At 41.4% G+C, this 26094-nt stretch overlaps 2 protein-coding genes across 13 annotated transcripts in view; both read left to right on the top strand.

The window, feature by feature from the left end:
- The window catches only part of LOC138763470 (torsin-1A-interacting protein 2-like), a 32461-nt gene extending 18029 nt beyond the window's left edge, over positions 1-14432 (top strand). For 2 of the 3 annotated variants that reach the window (XM_069937675.1, XM_069937676.1), the window contains exons 5-8: positions 969-1058; positions 1402-1503; positions 4436-4534; positions 13311-14432. In XM_069937675.1, coding sequence (XP_069793776.1) covers positions 969-1058; positions 1402-1503; positions 4436-4534; positions 13311-14098 — 1079 coding nt within the window. In that variant the 3' untranslated portion in view covers positions 14099-14432. The remainder of the gene's footprint in view (positions 1-968; positions 1059-1401; positions 1504-4435; positions 4535-13310) is intronic. The other variant, XM_069937677.1, reaches the window with a different exon arrangement.
- Positions 14433-24017: 9585 nt separating this feature from the next.
- The window catches only part of LOC138763469 (torsin-1A-interacting protein 1-like), a 121545-nt gene continuing 119468 nt past the window's right edge, over positions 24018-26094 (top strand). For 6 of the 10 annotated variants that reach the window (XM_069937672.1, XM_069937668.1, XM_069937665.1 and 3 more), the window contains exon 1: positions 24020-24298. In XM_069937672.1, coding sequence (XP_069793773.1) covers positions 24271-24298 — 28 coding nt within the window. In that variant the 5' untranslated portion in view covers positions 24020-24270. Of the gene's footprint in view, positions 24299-26094 lie in introns of all 10 variants that reach the window. The other 4 variants (XM_069937659.1, XM_069937664.1, XM_069937673.1 and 1 more) reach the window with 4 other exon arrangements.

Genomic DNA, 26094 nt, shown 5'->3' with positions numbered 1-26094 from the left:
AGATCCATTTCCTTAATTGACAACGTTCACTAGGAGTGTTGCTTAAATAGGGATCTAATTATGGAGAACCCTTCCCATCCAGCACACAATATCTTTGACCCACTACCATCAGGGAGAAGGTACAGGAGCATCAAAATCAGAACTGCCAAGCTGGGAAATGGCTTATACCTGCAGTGTGTGAGATTGATCCTGTAACCAATCATCAAAATGTTTATTTATTTATGTTAAATTGTGTTTCTATGCATATATGTGATTATTATGTGTGCACTGTGGCCCAAAGAAACACTGTTTCATCTGGTTGTATATGTACAGTCAGAAACTAAATTTGGACTTGAGCCTTGTTATAACAGTGCACAAGACCAGAGGAAGATCAGAGTGAGAGTGGAATGGAGTGAGAAAGGGTTAGCAACCTGAACCATGACTTCATTTCTGTTTCCCTGCACGCTGCATGACTTCTTAAGGAATTCCAGTATTTTATCTTGGATTTGTGACGTATTTGGGGTTTTGATTTTCAAATGTGGTAAGCTTAAGCTTCTTTTGGACTTTTTGGAAAAAAAGAATCTCAGGGTTGTATGTGATGTTATGTATGTACTCTGACAATAAATCTGAACTTTAAACTTTGAACAGCATCTGCCACATTTAAAAACTTCAATCAGGACCCTATGCTCAAAATTTAAATTTTAAGCTTTTTAACAAAAGCTAACATCACCTCCTCGTGCTGTCAAGATATTAATCAATTTCTGCTGCACCAAATTATTGAATTAAAAGCAAACCTTTTGGGGCCTGCATCGATCAAATTGATCAAATTTTTGTTTGACCTTCAGCAGAAATCTCAGGGTTTTAGAAATTGGTTTTATAATTGTAATGGTTGAGTGCTTGTTTAAGGAGAAAGGGATGTCAGAACCTGGCCCCCACTTTGGAATTGACACTGATCTTTTGTGACTGTTTATTCTCATGTTCTTTTGGAGGCCTCACCTGTGAAAATCATGATCAGAAGCTGAAGGGAAAGAGGAGAGATCCACAGAGCACAAAACATCATGGGTCTGATGAAGAAAATGGTAAGTGCCCATTAGCTTTAGGGATATATCTGTGAGGGACAGAGCAAGTGGTTCATTCACATTTTATTTTATATCTTAATCTGATTTTTGAGCCCTGACTACAAGCCATTGCAAGAATATGGTCACAAATCCCTCTCAACATACTCCAGAGCTGGGGTTCAGGAGGCAGAGATGTCTCTCGCTGGTTTTCGGCTTTTCTGCCTTTCTGTGCCCTTCTGATGACAGTTCTAACTTCTGTGCACAATACTTCCCATAGAATTGGTGAGTGAGGATCATAAAATGTTTTATTTTAACTTCCTGATGATATGCTTGAGGATTACCACAGAACTGATCTTTTTTTCAGTGGAAAGAATTTACACAAGTGCTATAATGGAGTGCGCTAATTCTGGAATAATAAATGAAGGTGCAGGAGATGGACTGAAAGAATTGGACTTGCATAATGGAGGCAAGCATGAATTGTGTGTGATTGAAAGTCCAGGGTTAAATTAGACTAAAGTTATGAAACATGCAGTTTTATAGCACAGAAACAAGCTCTTCAGCACAGCTGATACATTCCGACCAAGTTGTCTACCCAAGCTTGACCCATTTGCTTGCATATGCTAAATTTAAAGAGAAAATTCAAGAGAAATTATTCCTTTCATTTGGAATATGCAAATATCATATTGGACATGTTACCCAAGGGTTATGTAGAAAAGGTATCAGAAGATAACTTGGAGTGTAAAGATGGTAAAAAATGGTATTTACCTTTCAAGGAGTTTCATTGAATTCTCAACTTCTACAAAGTCCAGACTTAACCAGTACTTTAATGGGCATTCTGATAAGATTTTGTAAAGAGCCTATTGTAATTGCTACAGATATTGAAGCAATGTTTCATCAAGTAAAAGTACCATCAGAAGATCGTCATTTTTTTAAAAATGATTGTTGTTGTGGCCTAATGGCGATTACAGTAAAGATATGATTGAATACAAAATGACAGTTCATCTATTTGGAGCAACTTTGTCACTGAGTTGTGCAAATTTTGCTCTCAGGAAATGTACTGAAGATAATGAAGAGGAATTTCGTTCTCAAGCTAGAAGCATCATCAGAAATAATTTCTAAGCTGATTATTGTCTTACTTCAGTGGTTTCAGAAAAAGAAGCATTAGATCTTTATCATGAGTTAAAAGAGATCTGTAACAAAGGAGGTTATTTACTTATGAAATGGATTAGAAACAGTCGAGATGTATTGGCTGTTAATCCTGAGGTAGAAAGAGCAAAGGAGATAAAACATCTTGTCTTGGATTATGACATTCCACCTGTTGAAGGACTTCTAGGAGTGCAATGGTGTGTTCAGTCTGACGTTTTCAAATTCAAAATTGTTTTGAAAGAATGACCTTTGACAAGAGGTTGTGGCGGCGCACTCTCTCATAGCAAACCGGCCCCGCATGTAACGCCACGTGGCGAGGCAGCCATGGGAAGATGGCACTGTCAGGGTTTTCTCCCTGCCTCAAGTCTCCTACCCAGCACGCACCTGGGGCAGCGATTATGATGTCACAATACAGGAGGTGACTGAGCTCATGCTGCCCTTAAAAGGGCGCGCACTGAATTTAAATAAAAACAGTCATTAACGACTTTCAATGTGGTGGCTGAGTCTTTCTTGGCTGTGTCTAACACTACATTGGTGACCCCGTTGAATCCAGATGCCTCTCTGGTCTCAAGAACATGGATCTGGCAGAGATCAACGCTGTTGCTATCAAACTGTACCCCTCTGGACTCATCACCTATGTATGTTGTTCGGGCAGGCGGAGGCACAGTTTCAACTGAGGAACACGATGTTCTACAACCGCGCTGGACGAAGAAATTGCATCCAGGGTGGATGATCTAATACACAACCCACCGGCCGAGGGTAAATATCCTGCCTTCAAGAACTTTCTCCTTGGCACTTTCAGGCTCTCCCCTCAGCAGCGTGCCTTGAGACTCCTGCACCCGACGGGCTTGGGCCATCGACCATCGGCCCTAATGGACGAGATGCTGGCGCTGGCGGAGGATCACAAACCTTGTTTCCTATTCTGTCAGATCTTCCTCGAACAGATGCCCAGGGACATCCAACTACTCCTGGCAGATGAGGATTTTAAGGATCCACGCCGAGTCGCAGCCCGAGCGGACACACAAGAGGGAGAATGAAGCAGCCCTCAGTCAGGTTGTGTGACCAAGAGCCAGCCGGCTGCAACACTCCCCCAAGCACAAGCTGGAGGAGCACCATTCTACCTGTGCTTTTACCATTAGCGCTGGGGAGCACAAGCTCATAAGTGCCGACAACTTTGTGACTACCAGGGGAAATGACCCAGCTAGCCACCATTAATGGCTGAGACGGCTGGCCACATGGACAGCCTCCTTCATGTTACTGACAAGTCCGCCAGCAGACGTTTCCTGGTGGACACAGGAGCGGAGCTGAGTGTCCTGCCCCCCACCGCCCTCAAGACACACACCCGATCTCATGGTCCCACCCTGCGGGCAGTCAATGGTTCCGCCATCATGACCTTCAGAATCTTGTAGACATCTATTAAATCTCCTCTCATACTACTTCACTCCAAAGAGAAAAGTCCCAGCTCTGCTAACTTTGCTTCCATAAGATTTATTTTCCATTCCTGGTAAATCTCCTCTGCTCCCTCTCTATAGCTTCTAATGTGGTCGTGTACTTACCTGCATCGGGAGTGGTGGTAGTTGTCGCTCATGACGTATCCGAGGCAACATGTGGAAGTAATGGCACGCATGTGCGGGTTAGTTAAGAAGGCTGCATATGTGGGATGGATGTCAGATGCAGGAGGAGGAGGAGAGTGAGAGTGTCAGGATCACCCATGTGTCTGAGAGCCAATGAAAAGGTCAGGGAGGGGTTTGTCTGGGTGATGTTTGGGGAAATGAAGAATTCAGTCTGAATTCTGAAAGAAACGAGTGGATGTATTCTTTAATTGTGTGTAAACTGGGTAAATTATTATGGTTACACTTCCACATCCTTCCCTGTCATGACGTGAACAAACTAAACACAAATGTGGTCTCACCAGAGATTTGATGAGTTGCAACATGATCTCTCGACTCTTGAACTCAATCCTAATAATGAAGCCCATCATCCTACAGAATTATTTATGGAATCTAATTTTTCAACACTTAGACAATGTACTGGGGAATTGCCTGCAATTATTTGCTGGGGTGAACAATTAATGCAAATTTTGCAGTACTGCCTTGTGTGAATGTTTGAACAAAAGAAAAGCACAAAATTTATCAAACATCATTCGACTAGAATGGAATATTTTTTTTTTCATTTGTGTCTGACTCTGCAAACAAATTGAAGATTGGAGAACTATTTGATTGAAATTAATGTTGCCTGTTAATTTCACTTAGAACCCTGGAATGAAAAGTGGGAACATAGCAAGATTCGACTTGGAGGTGTGGAGAAGTCACAGGCAACTAAAGATGTCAGCAGATGCCAATCTGAGCAAGGTAAAGTAATGTGGAAATTTCTAAATTTTAATCTAACAATACATCATGGTATAAGGCCCTTCTAGTCCATGAAACCCATGCTGCGCAATTACACTTAATTAACAGGCCAACCCCATTTGTTTTTGGGACTTGGGAGGAGAAGGAGCACCCTGAGAAAACTCATGCAAGTCATAGGAGAACGCACAAACTCCTTGCAGATTATGGCAAATTCAAACCCGGTGTTGTAATGGTATTGCTCTAACTACGCCACCCTATATGACTATTCTATATCAAAACAAAGCTATCCTTGCCCACTTACTACGTCACAGCATGGGCACAGAGGTCATTGATAACATTGATACATGTAGTTGCCAGTCAGTCACCAAAAGGATCTGACCACTAATCTTTGTCACATTTTCCCATCAATCTGAGATCCATACTGTTCAAAAGCTTCGCTTGACTGGACACAATTGTCTAATCTGGAGCAGGTATTCTGTGATTTGTCTCCTTTCCAAAGGCTTTCTGCTGACCATGATCTGAAAGTCAGGAGTATGGTGAAATAGTCTTCTCTTATCTGGATGGGTGTGGTCTCGTAGAAACCTCCCAAAAATTGGCAACGTCAATCAGCAGCTCAAGCATACCTGTTGTCATCCACTCAAGATTCAAGGTTCCTTTTATTGTCATGTAATAATTCAAAAAATGTATCATACTTGATATACATCAACTTTTGCCCGCTATAAAGGCAAATAAAGAGTCATCATGAGCATTGCCTGGCACCCCAATAATAAGAGAAAGAGAAACAAGAGAGTCCCTTTAGAAACACTGAGTGTCCACGATTTCACATCCAGTACTCCTGAGCCCCTCACTGCTCCACATTTCACAGACTTCTGTTCCATTCTTTGACAACCCAAGCTCCAGATCCAAACCTCTTTCAGCTCCTGAGGCCCTTGAGGAGCCTTTCTTGAATCCTGGTTCCGATACTTGGTTCCCATAAGCCAGTTTCCAGCAGCCTGCGGCTTGTGTGAATCCTTTGACAACAAATCGCCAGCAGCGTACAGCCTGTGTAAGTCCTTCGACTGCAAGACTCCAACAGTTCACTGATTGTGTGGGTCCTTCAGCTGCTGAGCCCCTTGCTGATCCACTGCCATATTCACTGTGTATGGTTGTCTCTCAGGCGAGTATACTCCTGTTTCTGATTCTCTGTTCCAGTCCACTGATCCCCTGGATTCTGCACAGGCACTGCCTGCTTGGGCATGGACCTCTGTGGTTATAGGATGTTACAAAAACACCATGGCATCACTACACCGCTGTAGCTTGTACTGATACAAAATGCACCAATGTGCTGTTGTTTCTATCAGCTGTAAAAGCACCACTGTCTCCGAAGCTTTCTCCCCTTCATTATTCACCATTCTGACTTAGAAATACAGTGCTGCTGGAGAAAATTCTTGGAAGTTCCTGCACAAGAACACCCGCAGAATGCACACAGCATCAATTCAAGAAAAATGCAGTGCTGTTTTCCTGATGACAAATGAGATATCCACACAATGCTGCCTTGGCCAATACCCCCATTTCCCTTGAAAATCTCTGTATGATGGTGAACCTTCATTCCTCCTTTCTGTGGTGACTGTGCCTATGGTCTGCACTATTTCTTTGATATCTCCAAAACTCAGCAAAAGTCAAGCAAAGGATGCATGGGGACAACACCACTTTCCAATTCCTTGGAGTGTTACACACTGGATCTGGAATTGGAAATTTGGAGATCTTTTACCTTCACCACTGTTCCAAAATAGTGAAACACTCTGCCTATGGGAGTGTCTCCACTGTATGGACTGCAGTTGTTCCAGAAACATCTGATTGCCACATTTGCAAGGGTAATGAGATGTGATATTAATCCAAAATTTGTCAGGAATGCCTGCACATTCAAACAAAATGGATGATATTGGCAAATGAGGGAGAAGGGCTAACATATTAGACCTGATGGAGTTCATGGAGAGGGCCAGTGCAGACTGAAAACCTAGGGAAGAGCGACAAAATAGATGAATTTTTGTCAAATATTGAATTACCCCAATTACAATTGGAAGATCAAAATAAATTACTAAAGCCCCTATCAAATATCAAAAATGTTATTAACGCCAAACCCATCAATTCCTTTTACAATAGACAATTTTTCTTCCCCATTCCTTAAAAAAATAGATTAAAAGAATAAAATATTGCTCTTTGGGAAATAATTTATTGAGAATTGAACAGTTAAAAAATAAATATGGAATATCACATGGTACAATATTTTCATATTATCAGTTAAGAACTTATTTAAAAGAAAAGTTGGGAGCAAGTCTCTAGCTGAGAGTAGCTGCTATGAATATTTAATCACAGACACTGCGATAATAATTTTTTTAAATCAAAAACATGGAAAATTATGATGTAATATATAAACCCAAACAAGGTTGGGAAAAAGATTTACATATAAGAATAAAGAATGAAACGTGGAAGGAATTATATGCAGATATCATGATTAATACAATAAACACTCAGTTTCATATGACACAATACAATTGTCTCCATAGATTCTATGTTACACCTCCAAAATTAATGGAATCCAACACTATTGGATAAATGCTTCCATTGTAAACAAGAAAGTGGTACAATAATACTTGCAATTTGGACATGTACAAAAGTGAAAACCTTTTGGGACGATTTAAACTTAATATTAAATAGAATTACAAAAAAAAAGATTCCTAAAGATTCAAAAATCTTCTTGTCAAACATAAAAGATAGAATTAGGTCTAAAATTAGACAGGATTCAAAAACTATTTATTATGGTTGCGCTTGCAGCAGCAAAAAAGTGCATAATGGTAACTTGGAAAATGGAATCAACCTTAAAAATACAACAATGGTACAAAGAAATGAACAAGTGTATTCCATTAGAAAAAGTTACCTACAACCTAAAAGACAAATATACTTTATTTGAACAAATTTGGGAACCATACATAAAGTTTATTATAAACCGCCAATTTCAGACTTCCATCTCTTGTCGAGATAAGTTACAATTAAGAAAATAATTAAACATAAAATATTGGACGACACAATCTCTTGTTTTCTTCTATCGTGTTTATTCTTTCTTCTTTTATTTTCTGCATTAAGTTATAGAGGGTGGGGCAAGGGGGGAAAATGAAAATGTCACTGTGTATATATAAACACTAAATATCTATATATTCTTGCTGTCTTGTTTCACGGTGAAGTATGAAATAAAAGACTATTTTTAAAAATTTCGGGTCAGAACCCTTTATCAAGAAAGTAAGGCGGAGATTTTGACTATATAAAGACTAGTTGCTGGCATGCAATATTTCAGCTGAAAGGCCCTTTCCATCCATCCCCCAATGCAGCACCCACATTGCCCAACTCTCCACTCTCTTTCTCTCTCTCTCTCCACATCAGTGAGACCAGATGCAAATTGGGAGATTGTTTTGTTCAGCACCTTCATTCTGTCTGCTTCAACAATGGCCATCATTTTAATTCCATACCCCTTTCCAACAATGACATGCATGTCCATGGTCTCATGCACTGCAAAATTGGAGGAACAGCAGCTTGTATTCTGTCTCTGTAGTCTTGGTTTTTCAACATAAGGAGACACCGTAGTCTTGGTTTTTCAGCATAAGGAGATATCGGTGTGGGAATGCTGCTGACTGACACATTCCAGGCTGCAGGAGTATGTGTTAAGGCAGGCACTGAGCCTTGGTACAACCAACGCAAGGGCACTGTGGGAAGGACCATAGTCTTGAATCCTTCCATTACCGGGCATTGAGGGTCTGAGAACGAAAGGAAGCCCCTCAAACAAAAGAGGGGGGAGTAGAGTAATGATAAGATGCCACAGTGGTGGTAAAGGTGTAAACAGAAATGAATGAAACACTGTACAGTGATGGAAATGTATGGATATGAAACTATGGGTGAGAAGAGTCTTTGAATGGTTTTCCTTTTCGAAATAATTTATTGTGAATACAGTCCACTTTTGGTAGTCTCTTTTCCTCCAGCTCCCCACCCCCTTCCCTTGTTTCTCCATTCAAAGATATGTTCAACCCTGTGCCGCCTCCACCTATCACCGCAGGTTATTTTTATCTACCCTTCTACCTGTATCTGCCTTTTGCCTCTTGCATGTTAGCCTGTGCTCTTTCCTCTCACCACAACCCCCCCCCCACCACTTTTTTTTTATTGAGGCACCTGCCTGTTTTTGCTTACACATGATGAAGGGCCCAGGCCTGAAACATTGATTATCCTTTACTTCCTATTGGTGCTGCGTGACCTGCTGAGTTTCTCCAGCACATTTGTGTGTTGCACTCAATCCCAGCATCCTCAGACTTTCTTGTTTAATTCCTATGCTCAGTATTCTTTGCAATCTCCTTTTTTCAAATTTTATTTAAAAGATAGGGAAAAAAACATAACCTACAGTATAGAAATAATTTTTAACCATTCCATATCTTACAGTGAAGAAATCTGTCCATTTGTCACCACCCTTGCAATCGGGTTCGTATATAAAGCCTTAACCCAACCAATAAAAAAAGGGCTGAATTTAAATTTCTCTAACACTTTGAATAAAAAATCCCACTCAACCCTATCAAAAGCTTTTTCTGCATCTAATGCAACCAACGTAGGATAGTAAGGTTGCTTTCGATATGCGTTGATCAAAGTAATTAATCGAAATATATTGTCTGATGCATTTCTATTTTTAATAAAACCTGTTTGATCAATATGTATCAAATTGGGTAAATCTACCAAGTCTATTAGCTAATACTTTCGCTATCATTTTATAATCTACATTTAATAAAGAAATAGATCTATATGAAGACACTTTTAATGGTTCTCTCTTTCTTTGGAATTACAGTTATTAAAGCACTTGAACATGATTCTGGAAACTTCTGTTCTTCAGTAACTTGATTCAACACTTCTCCAAATACATTAGAAAAATCATCATAAAAAAGTTTTAAAATTCCACAGGGAATCCATCGTCCCCTGGGGACTTTCCATTAGGCATTTCCTGAATAATTTCAAAATCCGTAAATGGAGATTCCAATTCCTGAACATCATTTCCATCTAATACCTTAATTTAGATAAGTAAGAGTCAATAGAACCATTATCCTGTTTCCCCTCAGAAGTATATAATTTCAAATAAAATGAATAATTTCCTGAGGTTTATAAGTAACTTTTGAATTCTTGTTAACACCATTAATAGTCCGAGATGTCTGTTCTGCTTTCAAATGCCAAACAAGTACCTTATGAGCTCTTTCCCCAACTCATAATAATGTTGTTTAGATCGATTAATTAAACGCTCAAACTGATCAGTTTGTAAAGTATTATAACGTAATTTCAACCTTGCTAATACAACTTTTTAATCTTCTGTTACACCTTTCTGAAAATCTTTCTCTAACTCAGCAATTTTATTTTCTAACTTTAAACTTTCTACCATATATTGTTTCTTAACTTTCATAGAATAACTAATAAACTGCCCTCTCAAATAAGCTTTTAAAACATCCCATATTACAAAATGACTATCCACAGAATTAACATTCTCGGTCAAAAATAAAGAAATATGCTCTTTAACAATGCGTTAAACCTCCATCTAAACGACAGACGTTCTACCTCCAAACTTTCAAAAGAAAAAAGTAATAATGAATGATCTGATATAACTCGACTTTTATATTCAGCTTGTAATACTCTACCTTGTAAATGTGCTGATACCAAAAATAAATCAATTCTAGAAAACGAATCATGTCGTGAAGAATAAAAAGAGAAATCTTTCTCTGTAGGATTAACTTTTCTCCAAATATCCACCAAATTTAAATCTTTCATTAACGCATTAATTTGTGTTGCCATCTTTGATTTCCTTTTACTTTTTGGATTTCTGTCCAATAAAGGGTCCAGAACACAATTAAAATCACTACCAACTAAGACATTTTCATTAGCTTGAGTTAACAGTAAAAAAGCTTCTGAAATAAACCACTCATCATCTATATTAGGGGCATAAAGATTCAGTAATTCCAAGATTCAGCAAAAATTTTACAGTTCACTTTTAATACTCTACCAGCATACCCCTCTGAAGATTCCAATTCAAAAGGCAAATTTTTATGGATCAAAATTGCTACTCCCCTTGCCTTAGAATTAAAAGAAGAAGTGAAAACATGACCAACCCAATCCCTTTTCAATTTCAAATGTTCTTTTTCAGTCAAATGTGTTTCTTGTAAAAAAGTAATATCGATTTTCATTTTTTTATATATAAGCCAATATTCTCTTTCTCTTAATTGGATTATTTAATCCCTGAACATTAAAAGTTGCAAAATTCAATTTGGACATCCTTTTTTAACTACTAATATATTTACACACTATAAAATAATGCTCCCCTCTATAATTCTTCAAAAAAAACCCTCAAAAAAATATTTTTTTTAAACAGAAAAACACAAAAAAACCTCCCAATGGTAGTAATACCCTAAAAATCTGGGTGTGGTAAACCCACTAGCGGCAGATGACTATCAAAGTTTCAAGCGTCATCCACCCACCCACCCAGATACATATTTATTATTTAGTTAAACACAATAAAATATAGTCCATATATTCAGCCCAATGACTCCATGCACAACGACTGCTCCGGATCTTCAACATCAAGAAGACTTTGTGTCAACTCTTCTTTCTTTCCTTACCCATGTCCATTTCCATTTCCATTTACCCTACTCTTAGGAGACAACGGAGTAGAACGCCCATTTCTTCGGAGTTCCAGCAAAACATTAGCAAAAACCAAAGCATCATGATCATTTTCAAAGAATTGAGATTGAAAGTTTCCATAAAAAACCTTCAAAATTGCAGGATAATGAAAAGCAAACTTATAGCCTTTTCGCCACAAAACATCTTTGGCCATATTAAATTCTCGCAGTCGTCTAATAACCTCTTGGCTCAAATCGGCATTAAAAAAATGCTATTATTTTGAACCATTAATGGAGACTGATTCTGCTGTGCTTTCTATACCGCTATATGTTAATTAATTTCTCTATCTTGGTATTTTAAACAACGAACCAAGACTGCTCTCGGTGTTTGTCCTGGAAGTGGTTTTCTTCTCAGAGCTCAATGAGCCTGATCCAATTCCAAGCCTTCAGGAAAAAACTCTTTACCCAGCACCTCTGGGATCCAATGCTTAAAAATTTTTATAGGATTGGAACCTTCAATGTCCTCTGGAAGACCAACTATTTTCACATTATTCCTTCGATTTTGATTTTCCAACGAATCAATCTTCTTCAATAAATCTATTTTTTGAATCCCCCAATCTACAAAAGAAACTTCCACTTTTTCCATTTTTTCTCTATTACGTTCCACCTGATTTTGACACTCAGAAAAGGCTGTTTCAATTTTCTTAAAATTATCTTGCACAGTATCAACTGATTTTATACATCTATTAATATCACTCTTGACTAACTACAGTCATTTCCTGTTTCATAGTTGACATTTCATCACACAGGGTATTCATTTTTATTTTCATCTCCATAAATCCTTGATTCACCTGTGTTGATATCTGTTTTGACATATTGTGCATTTGACAAGCAATCCCTTCCAAAACAGTAAACACTGAATCCATTCCAGATTCCACCTCCACTTTGAGGTCTACCTCCTCTAACTGCAGGCTCCCCCTCCTGGACAAATTCTAATAAGGTAAGTTCCTCTTCTTCCTCAGTCATCGTAGATCCTTTAGCTGAACGACTGTGGGTCTGGACACCCGGCGCCAGCACCCCGACCTCTTCGGGACGTTGGCATTTGGGCTCCCCCACAGCCCATACTTTATCCAGCAATTCTCGGATCTGGGATGCCCTATGCAAGCTAAGGAAAGCCGCCGGACGCCCACCGAGGCCGTGGGTTCATGGGTCCCCTTGTCGGCCATGCCACCCGCGCACACTTCACATGAACGTGGGTCGGCAACGACCGAGCTCACCAAAGTGTCGGCGCCATCTTGCGGAGGCAGGATCGGCGCCGAGGTCAAACTCAAATGGACTGGAGTCCTCTGAGGCTTGGAGACTCCCAACGACGATTCCATGGATTCAGCTATGCAGGTAGGCCTCAATTCTTCCGCACTTTTGTATGATAATTTTTTCTGAAGTTGAGGTTTAAATTTGTTCACATTTGATGCTATCATAAATCAATGTTATTTAAACAACTGTAAATATTTTTAACCACTTTTATGCTTTTTTAAAACCGGGTATTTAGTAATCCAGCTGGGGAAAGGTGGAATACACGACTTCCTTCTACGCCATCTTGCCACGGCCCCTTTCTTTGCAATCTCCGGAAGTATTTTGCACTCAACGAAAATAGCTTTTATTGAGATTTGCAAAATTGTCAACCTTGCAATTAACCTCGGTATGCAACATGGAGAACTGCAGCCAACAACGAGAAACGGCAGGGACTCAGTGGGTCAAGCAACATCTACAGGGAGAAATGGACAGTGAACTTTTCAGGGACATCTTGAAAAAGGCCTCCCGATCCAAAGTACTTCCATTTCAATGCAGGGATGCTGCCCGACACCTCTCCTGAGTCCCTCCTACTTCTCATTCATTGCAGTTTGGAATGTATTTTGTATCCACTGTGTGATGTAGACTTTATGAATGTCTTGATTTAAGAATTTATTACCATTGCTTTTCTGCTTGAAATAATTTTGTATTGTTTATATTAAAGCAAACTCTGGATCTTTGGTGCATTTTGAGTTGTTGCCACTGTGTGAATATTAAATGAGATGCCAATGTATCACCAAACAATTTTTATCTCTCCATAGGGAAACAATCCAACCTTGGTCTTGCATGGGTCGCAGTGGTGCTCATACCTCTTTTCGCCTACTTTTGGTTGAACTTTCAGAGCAATCAAGACACTGAAATTGAGAAGGTGCTCAACATATTCTTGCAGAATTTTGATCGGGTACAGGAGAGTTTTCCAAGCCAGGAAGAGCTGCTGTGGAAAAGAAGTCGGATAATGTTGCAGAAACAGTTTAACAGGACTGTGCACTCTGAACCGTCCATCTTAATGTTTGTAGCTGGTTGGGACGCAGAGGAAACGATGTGTTGCCTCACACGCAGGATTGCTGGAGCTTATGCCTCAGCCTTCACTTCCAGTATTATGGAAATCGATGGAACTGCTCAAAGATTTCTCAACAGTGATGAAGTCAAGTTAGATCTGGATAATTTGTTGTTGTCTGGTTTTGGAGAGGGTAGAAAGTCAGCCATTGTTCACCATTTCCAGGAACTTCCCCCTGCTTCCACATTGCTGTTCTACAAGTATTGCGATCATGAAAATGCAGCCTTTAAGGACATTTCTTTATTGATCACCGTTTTAGTCGATGAGCCCAGACTGGATCCAGGTTTAAGCCTCGATGCTCTGGAAGAGATGGTTTACAATTTTCTCATCATGAAGTTCTCTGTCTCCAGCGATAGTGCACAGTACAATGTGCTGGATGCTGATAAATTCAGTGGGTTGTGGAGTCGTATTGCACACGCCATTCTGCCTATTCGGCCTGAAAGGGACATTGAAGAAAATGGCTGCAAACAACTGAATGTGGCCAAAAAATAATTTCAGTAAGTTGACTGAGTGATCAACAAGAGCAACTAACTGCACAGGTAAATGACAAGGAAGTTTTGGTTTGAAATAAAATGTTTGACTTTCCACAGCATAAATTTTGATTAAGTCAGTGATTAAATACACTTAAAACCAGTGTATTTTTGATTAATTGATTGACTGGGCTTCAGAAGATATTGTTCTCATCAACATCAAGGTACTGACAAACCACTGAAGAATATTTTTGCAATTGCATGAATATTTTATGGAGTTTAATTTATGTCAAATTTTGAGATACCAATTTACATCAAATTGAATAAGAATTAAAAAAATTACTTACAAAGTTGAACTATTCATGAAAACTTAAGTTTCCTTTCTAAAGTATTGTTGATTTAATGAATGGTTTCCTTTGGTTTGGTTTAGGAGTGTCATTACAAGGGTAACCAACATTTCGGGCCTGGTCCTTTGGACGAAATAAGCAGGCTGGCTCCTGACTAAAAAGGTGGGAAAGAGGTAGGAGGGGCACAGATGAAAATGTAAGTGGTTATAGGTGGATCAGGTGGAAAGGTAAAAGATAAAGAAGATGAGAAGTGATGGGGAGGGGTAGCTCTCCGAAGGGAAGCGTTAGGGAGCTGGGGGAAAGGAGACGGGTAGGGAAAGAGAGACTCGGAAGGGGGGTTAACGGAACTGAGGAAGTTGATGTTAGTCTTATCTGATTGGAGAGTGCCCATACAGAATATAAGCTGGTGTTTCTCCAAGTTAGCAGTGCATGAGGCCATGGATTGATATATTGGTGTGGCAGTGTTATGAGGAATTGAAATGGTTGGACAGTGGGATGTCATTGCTGTTGCAGTGGACAGAGCAAAGGTGCTCAATGAAATAATCTGCCCAGTCTGCATCCAGTCTCACCGATGTAGAGAAGGCTACATCAGGAGCACAGGATGCAAATGACCCTGCAAATTTACAAATGAAGTGTTGCTTCACTTGGAAGGACTGTTTGAGGGGGTCCTGAATGGTGGCAAAGGAGGGGATAGTGAATTAGTATCATTTATGGCTAAAGAATGATGTCTGTTTAAGTGCCACTGCACACCTGTACCCAAATTTAAAATTTCCTTTTACTGTGATAGAATCCTGGGAATGTGGGCCACTTTCTGCATATTGTGAGCATGCTTTCAAGCAAACACTGATATCAGAATTCACCATCACCCCCCACCGCACCACCCTTAACTATCTGCACCACAAACAGTGCACAATACTCGTGGTCCTCTCCTGTCTGGTTCAGAAAAAAGGGTTTGACTAGGCACCACTCATACTGACTGTAGAAAATCCTCCGTGTAAGTGTGATGCATTTTGGAAGGTCAAACTTCGTTTGTAATACGTGGTTAATGGCAGAATTCATAAATGTGGAGGAACAGAGGGATCTTGGAGTCATAGATCCCTCAAGGTTGCCACACAAATTCATAGGGTAGTTAAGAACCTACCCTATGTTGGCCTTCATTAGTCAGGGGATGGAGTTTAAGATGTTGGCCTTCATTAGTCAGGGGATGGAGTTTAAGAGCCTTGAAGTAATATCGCAGCTCTATAAAACTCTTGTTAGACCATACTTTGAGTATTGTCTTCAGTTCTGGTTGCCTCATTACAGGAAGGATGTAGAAACTTTGGAGAGCGGGCAGAGATTTACCAGGATGTTGCCTGGATTGGCGAACATGAAGCAAAGTTGATAGAGTTAGGGCTTTTTTCTTTGGGGTGTCAAAGGATGAGAGGTAACTTAAAAGAGGTATGTAGTAGAGGCAGAGAAAGCAGTTTTTCAGGGGCAACAATAGCAAATATCAGAGGACACCAGTTTCAGGTGAGATGGGTAAATGTCAAAAATAACTTGGTAGGAATAGTGGTAGATGCTAATACAAAGAGGTTATTCAAAACACTCTTTAACTCTTGGGTCTACAAAAGATAGAGGGTTATGAATGTGAGGTAGGGAAGAATTAGATTATTGTGCGCTAGGTTTCCATAGGCCAGCACAATATCGTGGGCCAAAGGAATGGTCTATGTTCACTACCATGGTAAGTTCACCAATGGCACCACCCTCTCCCAAGCCAAATCTCCAGCATCAAGGCTCCAGTGACTTGGTTCTGACAAAGAGGCCAATACCTGACACCAGACTTTAGCGGAGCAAAGTAATGGAACCCTCCAAGACATTGCTCAAATCCAGTGCTCCTGGTGTGGAAGAAGCTGCAGATCTCAAATTCCCCAGCCGAACATCCATGGAACTGCCTCTGAAGTCCCATGTCCTCCAACCCAAAAGGACTGGGTAATCTGAAGCAAAGAGAGCAGTTCTCATGATTTCAAAGCTGAACATTGTCAGAGGTGAGCTGTTGCCTTGTATTTTCTCCTCTCTGGTGATCTTTCATCTTACTCCTGTGTCAGGAAATCATGAACATGGTGAAACTCCAGGCCTTCATCTTTGACCATATATAGCAATACAAAGTTAAACAGATAAGTCTGCAGATGCAGCAGGTCACGGAGCAAGGAAAGGAGTTCAGTGGGGCATCAGCATGCAGAAACAATGAATCTACCAGGACAATTGAGTTTGTGGATCTTGGGGAGGAGAAAGAACTATGCAGTGTGGGGTTGGGAAACAATGAGATCAGAGGCTGTGGGAAGGAAAAGACTCGAAGTGATGAGGTCAGTGAGACAGTGGCTTGTTGTTTCTTGGTGGGATCCTGTTCAAGGAGTAAGTCTTGGTGGGATCCTGTTCAAGTTCAAGGAGATGTTTGAGAGGTATTGACCAGCCTCAGCAAGGTAGTTCAATACAAACCCAGGCTCCACTAAGAAGAACCTCTTCTATTTTTGTGTTTAGTACTGTGACATGATGTGATGGGGTTTTCTAACCAGTTCCTCTTCAATTTTCTGGAGCAAAGGGAGGTAATTAAACGTACAGATTACATAAATCTTTATCTACTTTGACCCCCCCCCCCCCCACCAATACTTTATACCTTCCTATGGCCACTTGAACGCATTGCCACATTCGTACGGCTCGTAATTCCCATTTGTCAAAGGTATAATTTTGCTCATCCAAATTTACCGTGTACCCCAAAATCCTTCCCATAATCCTCCAGTGTGGTCTTCAGCACAGCCAATGACCCCTCCCCCCCCCACCCTCCCAGGGGTCCGTCAAAAATACTAACCAATCGTCAGCAAAAAGGTTGATTTTTGTGTTCTACCTGACCCTCCTTAAACCCCTTTATGTCTGGATCCTGCTGAATGGTTTCTGCCAGCGGTTCCATGGCTAATGTAAACAGCACTGGAGACAAAGGACACCCCTGTATACTTGACCTGTTCAAGGAAAATACCAGAGACATCTGCCTGTTTGTAATAATCTTGGCTTGAGGTTTAAGGTAAAGAGCCTTAACCCAATTGAGAAATGCTTGTCCCAGTCTGAATTTCTCCAGCACCTTGAACAAAAAAGTCCCACTCCAATTGTTCAAGGCCTTCTCCACATCCAAGGCTATGGCCACTCCTGGGTCTGCCCCGAACTGTACCAGATGTATGACACTTAGCAATCTAGCTATGTTATTTGCCGATTGCCTCTTTTCTACGCTACCCACCTAATCCGTGTTTGTTAATTTCAGCAGGTGTTTTGCCAGCCTGTTAGCCAATGGCTTTGCAATAATTTTTTTAATCTACATTCAGCAACAAAGTAGGCTTGTGTGAGGCAGGTTTTAAGGGATCCCTGTCATTTTGTGGTATTATGGTGATGATCACTGTTGAGAAAGATTCCAGGAGGGTATGCGTTTCTGCATCTTGATCTACCACCTTTATAAGAAGGGGCAGCAAAGAATCCTTAAACTCCTTATAAAATTCGGCAAAGAAACAGTCCTCTCCCAGCAACTTGCCCACCTGCAAAGAGCTCAGAGCCCATTCCATTTCATCTGTCCTAAATTTGGCAAGTCTAATGGGCGCAAAAACTTGTATATTTTGACAGGGCTTCCCCTGACTCCAATTTGTAAAGTTCTTCATGGAATCCTTTAACTACATCATTTATTTCTTTTGGCTTGTACAAGATTTGACTTCCCCTGTCTGGATCACATTAATTGTTCTGGAGGCCCTTTCCACCCTCATCTACCAGGACAAGACATTATGGGCCTTCTCCCCCACCTCATGGTACTGCTGTCTAGATCTTAGAATCAACTTTTCCATCCTATACATTTTCAATGTATTGTACTTGAGCTTCTTATTCACCAAGTTTCTATACTTCTCTTCCATGCCCACTCTCTGATAATCCTTTTCCATTTGGGCTATTTCCAATTCCAGATGGTTTACCCTTATCATATACTCCTTTTTGACACTCTTGGTGTACCCAATTATCTGGCCCTTTAAATAAGCCTTTAATGTGTCCCACATCAGGAAGTTATCCTCAGTAGAGGGGCAGTTCGTCTCACGGAACAAATCTATCTGAGCTCTAATAAAGCTTTAAAGATTCCAGATTTCCCAGCAACCTAGTGTTCAGACACCATCTATATGTTGGGATTTTTATCTGGCATTGAAATCAATACTACCAAAGGTGAATGGTCCGACAGCAGCGGTGGCTTGTACTGGTGGCCTGTTTGGGGTTGCCACTGCTGCCTCCTCCTGCCCTCTCCTGCCACCGTGATATCCCACAGTCGTCATTGCTGTTCGCAGGCTCCACACTACCTGACATACTCGACACTGGACGACTCTCTTTAGATGGTGAGATGCCTGCGATCTCCTCCTAATTGTTAGGTCTGCTTTGTTCATGAATGAGTGAGACAAACACCAGGCTGAGTCGAAATCAGGGTTCTTTGTTCTTTATTACCGGATTGTAACACTTGCGACCAACCAGGTTAGTCGGAGAATGCATTCTGCCGTTATCAGCAAAATGGTGATTTTTTATACCCTTGGATATGTGCTTAGAACATCATCATATCATTACTTGTCCAATGACTAAAACTGTTGCTATCCTTTCCCTGCTAGCTTCCTGCCTCTCAATCCATCAATGTCTCTCTTATCTTGTAAGTACAAGGATGCATTCACATCTTGTTACTGCCCCGTACATTCCCATCTCATGCTGTTTTACCTAACAGGAGTACAAGGACACCTCCCCTTCTTGTTACAGCCTTGTACAGGGTAACTCCCTACACATTCCCATCTCATGATGTTTTACCTTACAATCCCTCCTTTGTCCTCTTTAGAGGACAATCTCGCCCTGACTATGCTACCACCGCGTTACATTAGTTCGCCTATTATTGCCAAGCTCTATACGGGTTCTGTTCACAGGGTAGTTCGGCTGGTGGGCGAGGGCTCCCCCAACCCTCCTTTGCGTACACCCCCCATCCGTCACCCCGATCCCATTGCCCGTTTACAAGTTTCATCCCATTTGCCCCCAAGCAAAAAACTAGCTAACCCCCCGTACATTAGTAAATTCCCAAGTTAACATATGGTCTACAATCTAATTCATAATACTTGTTCTACAATCTGATTAATAATGTTTGTGTTACAATCAATGTTATAATATTTGTTCTACAATCAAGGTTATAATATTTAGGTTACAAGCAAGGTTAAAATTATATGTGTAACAATCTAATTCACAATCCCTCCTTCCCATCACATTCCCCTTCAGACTCCAGATCGATCTCAGCAACTTTCTCCGCCTCCTGTAATGTGAGATAGTCTTGCTCCACAGCCTGCACAGCTTGATATTTCGACTAACCTGGTTGGTCGCAAGTGTTACAATCCGGTAATAAAGAACAAAGAACCCTGATTTCGACTCAGCCTGGTGTTTGTCTCACTCATTCATGAACAAAGCAGACCTAACAATTGGCAGCCTCGAGTAGGCTCTGCTGACCTCCTTGCCAGAAGGTCCCGTGGTCTTGACAACCTGGGGCTGCACCTTTCGCTGTGGCCTTCTTTCTTTTTGCTCTGCTGGATATTCTTTAAACTTGTTTCCAACTTTTTTTTTTCCTCTTTTCTGTAATCTTCTGAGGAGCTCCAGAATTCTGCACCTATTTGCCAAGCACCATCTTGTGACCTCCCCAAACATTTCACCTTTCACCCTTAAGCCATCTCCTCTTGATCTTATCATTTTTTAAGAAACTTTAATCTTTCCTTGGAACTTAGTTCCTCAAGTTCCAGCAACATCATTGTAAGTTTTCTCTTCACTCTTTCCTGACATTAGATGACCAAAACTACATGCAACACTCCATATTTGACTTCACCAATTATACCAAAGTCTTGAATAATAGTGGTTTACAGACATCTCCTGGCTTGTTTGTCAATATGACAAATTTTGTAAACGTTACACCACCTTTTCTCGTTCTACGGCAGTTACAAGTTCTTAAACAGGGATTTGGAAGAATATTACTGGAGCAGGAACCAAGGAAAGCACCAAGGGGGGAATGCAGTAGGTCTTCAGTTTTCCTTATTCAGGTCTACCTCTTCATTTGTGGAGGAATGCACTTGGGTTTATTTCTCATAAATGTCTTCAACAATACATGTGCTGTATCCTTGGATATAGTTCAGAAATGGGACACAGACAGGATTGTTTGTGTCACCAGTCACATGCTCTTTTCATTGCTGCTGCAGACGCCATCAACAACTATGTACCATGGTATTCAGATCTCCAAGTCCCCAGAGATGGTAGTACAGGTATCCCCCACTATCCAAAAGTAGAGCATCCTATGAAACCTTTCGTAAGCCGAAATGGCGTAAAGCAAAGAAGCAATTTTCATTAATTTATGAGCATTCCAAAAAATAACCTACCAAATGGCACATAAAACATAAATTAACACTAACATATAGTAAAACCAGTAATATGATAAATACATAGCCTATATCTTTGGCCTGGCTTCACGGATGAAGATTTATGGAGGGGTAATGTCCACGTCAGCTGCAGGCTTGTTTGTGGCTGACAAGTCCGATGCGGGACAGGCAAACACGGTTGCAAGGGAAAATTGGTTGGTTGGGGTTGGGTGTTGGGTTTTTCCTCCTTTTTCTTTTGTCAGTGAGGTGGGCTCTGCGGTCTTCTTCAAAGGAGGTTGCTGCCCGCTGAACTGTGAGGCGCCAAGATGCACAGTTGGAGGCGATATCAGCCCACTGGCGGTGGTCAATGTGGCAGACACCAAGAGATTTCTTTAGGCAGTCCTTGTACCTCTTCTTTAGTGGTCTCGGTGGCCAGTGGAGAGCTCGCCATATATCACGATCTTGGGAAGGCGATGGTCCTCCATTCTGGACATGTGACCTACCCAGCGCAGTTTGATCTTCAGCAGTGTGGATTCGATGCTGTCGGCCTCTGCCTTCTCGAGCACTTCGATGTTGGTGATGAAGTCGCTCCAATGAATGTTGAGGATGGAGCGGAGACAACGCTGGTGGAAGCGTTCTAGGAGCCGTAGGTGATGCCGGTAGAGGACCCATGATTTGGAGCCGAACAGGAGTGTGGGTATGACAACGGCTCTGTATACGCAAATCTTTAAGAGGTTTTTCAGTTGGTTGTTTTTCCAGACTCTTTTGTGTAGTCTTCCAAAGGCGCTCTTTGCCTTGGCGAGTCTGTTGTCTATCTCGTTGTCGATCCTTGCATCCGATGAAATGGTGCAGCCGAGATAGGTAAACTGGTTGACTGTTTTGACTTCAGTGTGCCCGATGGAGATGTGGGGGGTCTGGTAGTCATGGTGGGGAGCTGGCTGATGGAGGACCTCAGTTTTCTTCAGGCTGACTTCCAGGCCAAACATTTTGGCAGTGTCCGCAAAACAGGACGTCAAGCGCTGAAGAGCTGGCTCTGAATGGGCAATATAAAGTAGAAATAATGTAGGTAGTGTAGTTTCATTTACCAGAATTGGGAAGACAGCGAGCACACTGGAAGGCTGAGAGGTGGTGGTGTCAAGCGCTGAAGAGCTGGCTCTGAATGGGCAATATAAAGTAGAAATAATGTAGGTAGTGTAGTTTCACTTACCAGAATTGGGAAGACAGCGAGCACACTGGAAGGCTGAGAGGTGGTGGTGTTTATGATGGTATGTTAGGCTGAGTCAGCGGAGGTTGGGGTGGTGGGAGGTACAGGAAACTGGAATGTAGGAGGGAGAGGAAGAGGTCAAACTGTCAAAGCTATGGCAGCTTGATGCTGAGTGTCGTTCTAGGGAAAGAGCTTGGCATTACCACTCTCGTTGCTCAGGGTGCCTTTTTTCGTAAAAGCGAAAATCCTCCGGATTTCTTTCGGTTACCAAAAGCAAGTATAATGTAGGTCTTTTGTAAAAGCGAAGGGGCATTAAGCAAACTTTCTAAAAGTGGGTGATCCCTGTGTTAGAAATTATGTTTCCGTTGCCAACTCTGTCCCTGCTGAACACCCTATCAACTTTGGAAATGAAGCTTTCTTCTGACTCTAAACTGATTCCCAAGTTCTATGATACAGCTCCTCCTCTTCAAAATTGCAGATGAGATGCACACCCATCATCCATAGAAACAAAGGTTGCATTTGGCAGCAAATGAGGCATGGTTTTGCTGAGATACAAAATCAATGAAAAAGAAACACACCTGCATTACAACCAGCAGAGTAATGTTTTCTGTAAAATCCTGGTTCTTTGGCATTCTGGACAACCTCATCTGCCATGAGTGGAGTGAAACAAAGTCTGCAGACTCTGATTGTGTCAAAAACACAAATGCTGGAGGAACTCACCATAGGTGGTAAAGATTCAACGTTTCGAGCCTCATCCTTCTTAAAGGGGTGAGCAAAATGCAGACAGGCGCCTGCAATGAGATCCCCCATTGACATCACACAACCATTTAACCATTCTGGAATTCCTGCTTGGCCCTTCCAGGCCAAAACTTGCTCTCATTAAAATGGGGAAAATGTTGAAGAGGAATCGTTTGAAAAACTGGTGTAAAGGGAAATAATGGCAGATTGTGAAATGTGAATACCCCCCCCCCCCTTCCTTTAAGAACTTTCAAATCTAATTGGTGAAACTTTTGATCCTTTGCCATAATGTTTCCCAAAGGACTGAAAATGTTAGACAATAAACAAAACTTAGCAGCTCAGGTAGCACCAATAGAAAGGGAACATTGCCTTCAGATTTTTGCTGAATGTTTCCAGCATTATGCGTTCTTATTTCCCAAGTGGTTCCGATCAGGTTATTCTTTGACACAAAAGAGTGAATGGACCTGCACTATTGTTGCAGCGGATCGTCACTGAACAGAAGCAAGTCAAAGGAGCACATTTCTGTGAACGATGAAATCGTGCTGTGAATTCACCGCCCGTGGAACCGGCAGCACCCGGCCATCAAGTCATAACAAAAATCCGGAGAACTATGCTTCGGGGCGCTCAGTTCATTCACGGTCCAGAAGAACAAGGAGCACCAGAGCTGGCTGTCCACTGAACTGTGTTGGGAACAGCGAGAGCCAAAGCCGTCAGTCCATTGAAGGTGTCAGGGAACCCGAGCACGAACGGTGCCGGGAATCGGCAGTGACTGGGCGCGAACTTCAACCAAAGAACTCACGGTCCGGAGACACGAGAGCCCAGTGACGGGTACCCTGATCGTTTCAGCAAAAGTCCTGGGAATCCCGACCCCTCGGGCCAGGATGGACACTAACGCACCTGGCTAATGATCGTTTCCGTGAACCAGGAGAGTCTCGGCGGAGCTCCCTTCCCAGCCACCGGGCCACCGCACTGGGCCATTGCTGGTGCCCACACCCTCCTGCCCCTCGTCATGATGGGTCCACTGAGCCACACCTCAGGGCAGCGATGATTTCGCGGCCCAGGGGAACGACGAGCTCCCAGTTAATGAAGGGGTCCAGTTCATGACCCCTGCGTGGAAAACGCGGCGCGTAGGCTCATTAAGCATCCGCGCGACAACGCATCGGGGTCATGGGTAATTACGGCATTAACGGTCCCAGAAAACCACGAGGGCCCTGGGCATGCGCTCATTCTCCCAGGTTTGAGATTGGATTGGGTCCACGTCGCACGTGAAGCCGACGTCACCGGCGAGAAATGGCAGCGCTGGGACTGTCTCTGAGAAGAGCTTCCGATTCGACCCGTTTGCTCTGTTTCTCTTTTCCATTAAAAGCCCCGGACATGTAAACTGATTTGACTTTAATTTTACATTGGCATTCAACGATGGGAAGCAGCTGGGCTGGAGAAAGCGGATGTCCATGGTCTGAGGGGAAGGAAGGAGAGTGAAGACGAGAAGATGAAGGGAAGGTCGCAGAGAAATAAAAGTGGGTACTTCCGATTTGATTCGTCAAATTTTTAAAAATGTCGTTTGGGTTTGATTGTAATTATTTTGTTGTTTGGCGTTTGTTTTCGGTGTGAAATGAAACTGAAGCGACTCCCAAAGTATTCAGACGCTCTTCTCTCGAATTGATCAACAGTTCAGAGATTTGTTGTCTTCTCGATCAGTTAGAAGTGAGAGCAGACGTGTGTGTGTGTGAGAGAGAGAGAGAGAGAGAGAGAGAGAGATCACGAGAATCATGGTCTTCAGAAATATTGCATTTCCTGTTTTAACTCGGTTTCCAGTTCGACTGAAATTTATGGTTGTGTACAAGTGTACAATGTGTATAATGTGCAGTTCCAAGGGAAGTCTTATCTGCTGTAGTATCCCAGATACATGAAATGCACTTACGACACATTTTAGAATATTTTAGACACAGAGATGTAACAATCATAAAAGAAAGATATATCTAATGTATAGGCATCCACGTTGTTGGATGTATCCAGATATTGCCTGGATTGGAAAATGTCTTATGAGGTAAGCTTTGGAGTGAAGAAGGATGAGTGATGACTTGATAGAGATCTATAAGATGATGAGAGCTATAGATAAGGGAGACAGCCAGCACTTTTCCCCCAGGGCAGATGTAGCAAGCACCAGAGGACATTTGTAGAAAGTGAAAGGAGGACATTTTAGTGGAGACATCAGGGCAAGATTTTTTTACAGAGTTGTGGGTGTCTGCAATGCATTGCCAGGTATGGTGGTGGAGGTTGGAACAAAAGGCACTTAAGAGACTTAGTCAGGCACAAGGATGAAAGAAAAATAGAGCGTTATGAGGGTGGATCTTTTTTTTTGTTAGGTATATACTGTATGTGTCAACACAACATTGAGGGCTGAAGGACCTGTGCTGTGCTGTCATGCTCTATACTCTGGAGAGGACATCTTTGGTTATCTTGAAGTAGTGTTGTGGTTTGGGTGGAACAGATGGCCAGGAGCTGCACAGCTGTTTAAAATTACTGTTCTTTACTTTAAGGTAGAGGTATGGGACTTGTGTCTGAAAATAGCAAGGAGAGCACAGTAATGCAAAGGCGATGAACATTGGATTCCACTTTAAGGCAGGGCGCCACATAGATTTTGACTCCCTGTCAAGATTTACCATGTGAATGTTCTAGCATTTATTAGTGAAATCCTGATTTTAATGCAATATGATAAATAGCAACTGAAAGAGTTTTTTGTGCAAAATTGTCATTACATTGGAATCACACTACACAATTCTCTTCAAAGGTGTAAACATTCCTCAATACTATTCTATGTGTAAAGCATAATTGCCACAATTCTTGGTGTAACAATCTCATTCCAAGGGAGCAAATGTGGAATGCTGTTAACTTTCTTGGTATTTTTCAAGGTTGTGCTTTATCAGTGAATTGAGTAAATTTCTTGTGGAGTTCACTGGTAAACTGAAAGTTTAAAGCAAATTATATGTTTAAATTCTGCTCAGACATCCTACATTAGCTTAAATTTTACTCCGATACAACATCCATTTATTTGAACAGAAGAGCAACTCCAAACCACTGCAGCAACTTTTAAATAAACTTGGATTTTACAATTCTAATTTGTTTAAATGTATTTAATTTTTTTTGTATTTTTATTATTTTATTACTTTGTTTTGTTTTAGTAATGTTGGAATTCTGACAGCTCAAGACATTCAAAGTCTTTGACAGCTGACCTAGAACATCATAGCATAGTACAGGCTTTTCAGCTCATGATGTTATGTTGTGTTTACCTATGGCAACCTACTGCACAACA

Source organism: Narcine bancroftii, chromosome 5 (genome assembly GCF_036971445.1).
Source record: "Narcine bancroftii isolate sNarBan1 chromosome 5, sNarBan1.hap1, whole genome shotgun sequence".
Taxonomy (NCBI): Eukaryota; Metazoa; Chordata; class Chondrichthyes; order Torpediniformes; family Narcinidae; genus Narcine; species Narcine bancroftii.
This window is presented reverse-complemented; position numbering and strand designations above follow the sequence as displayed.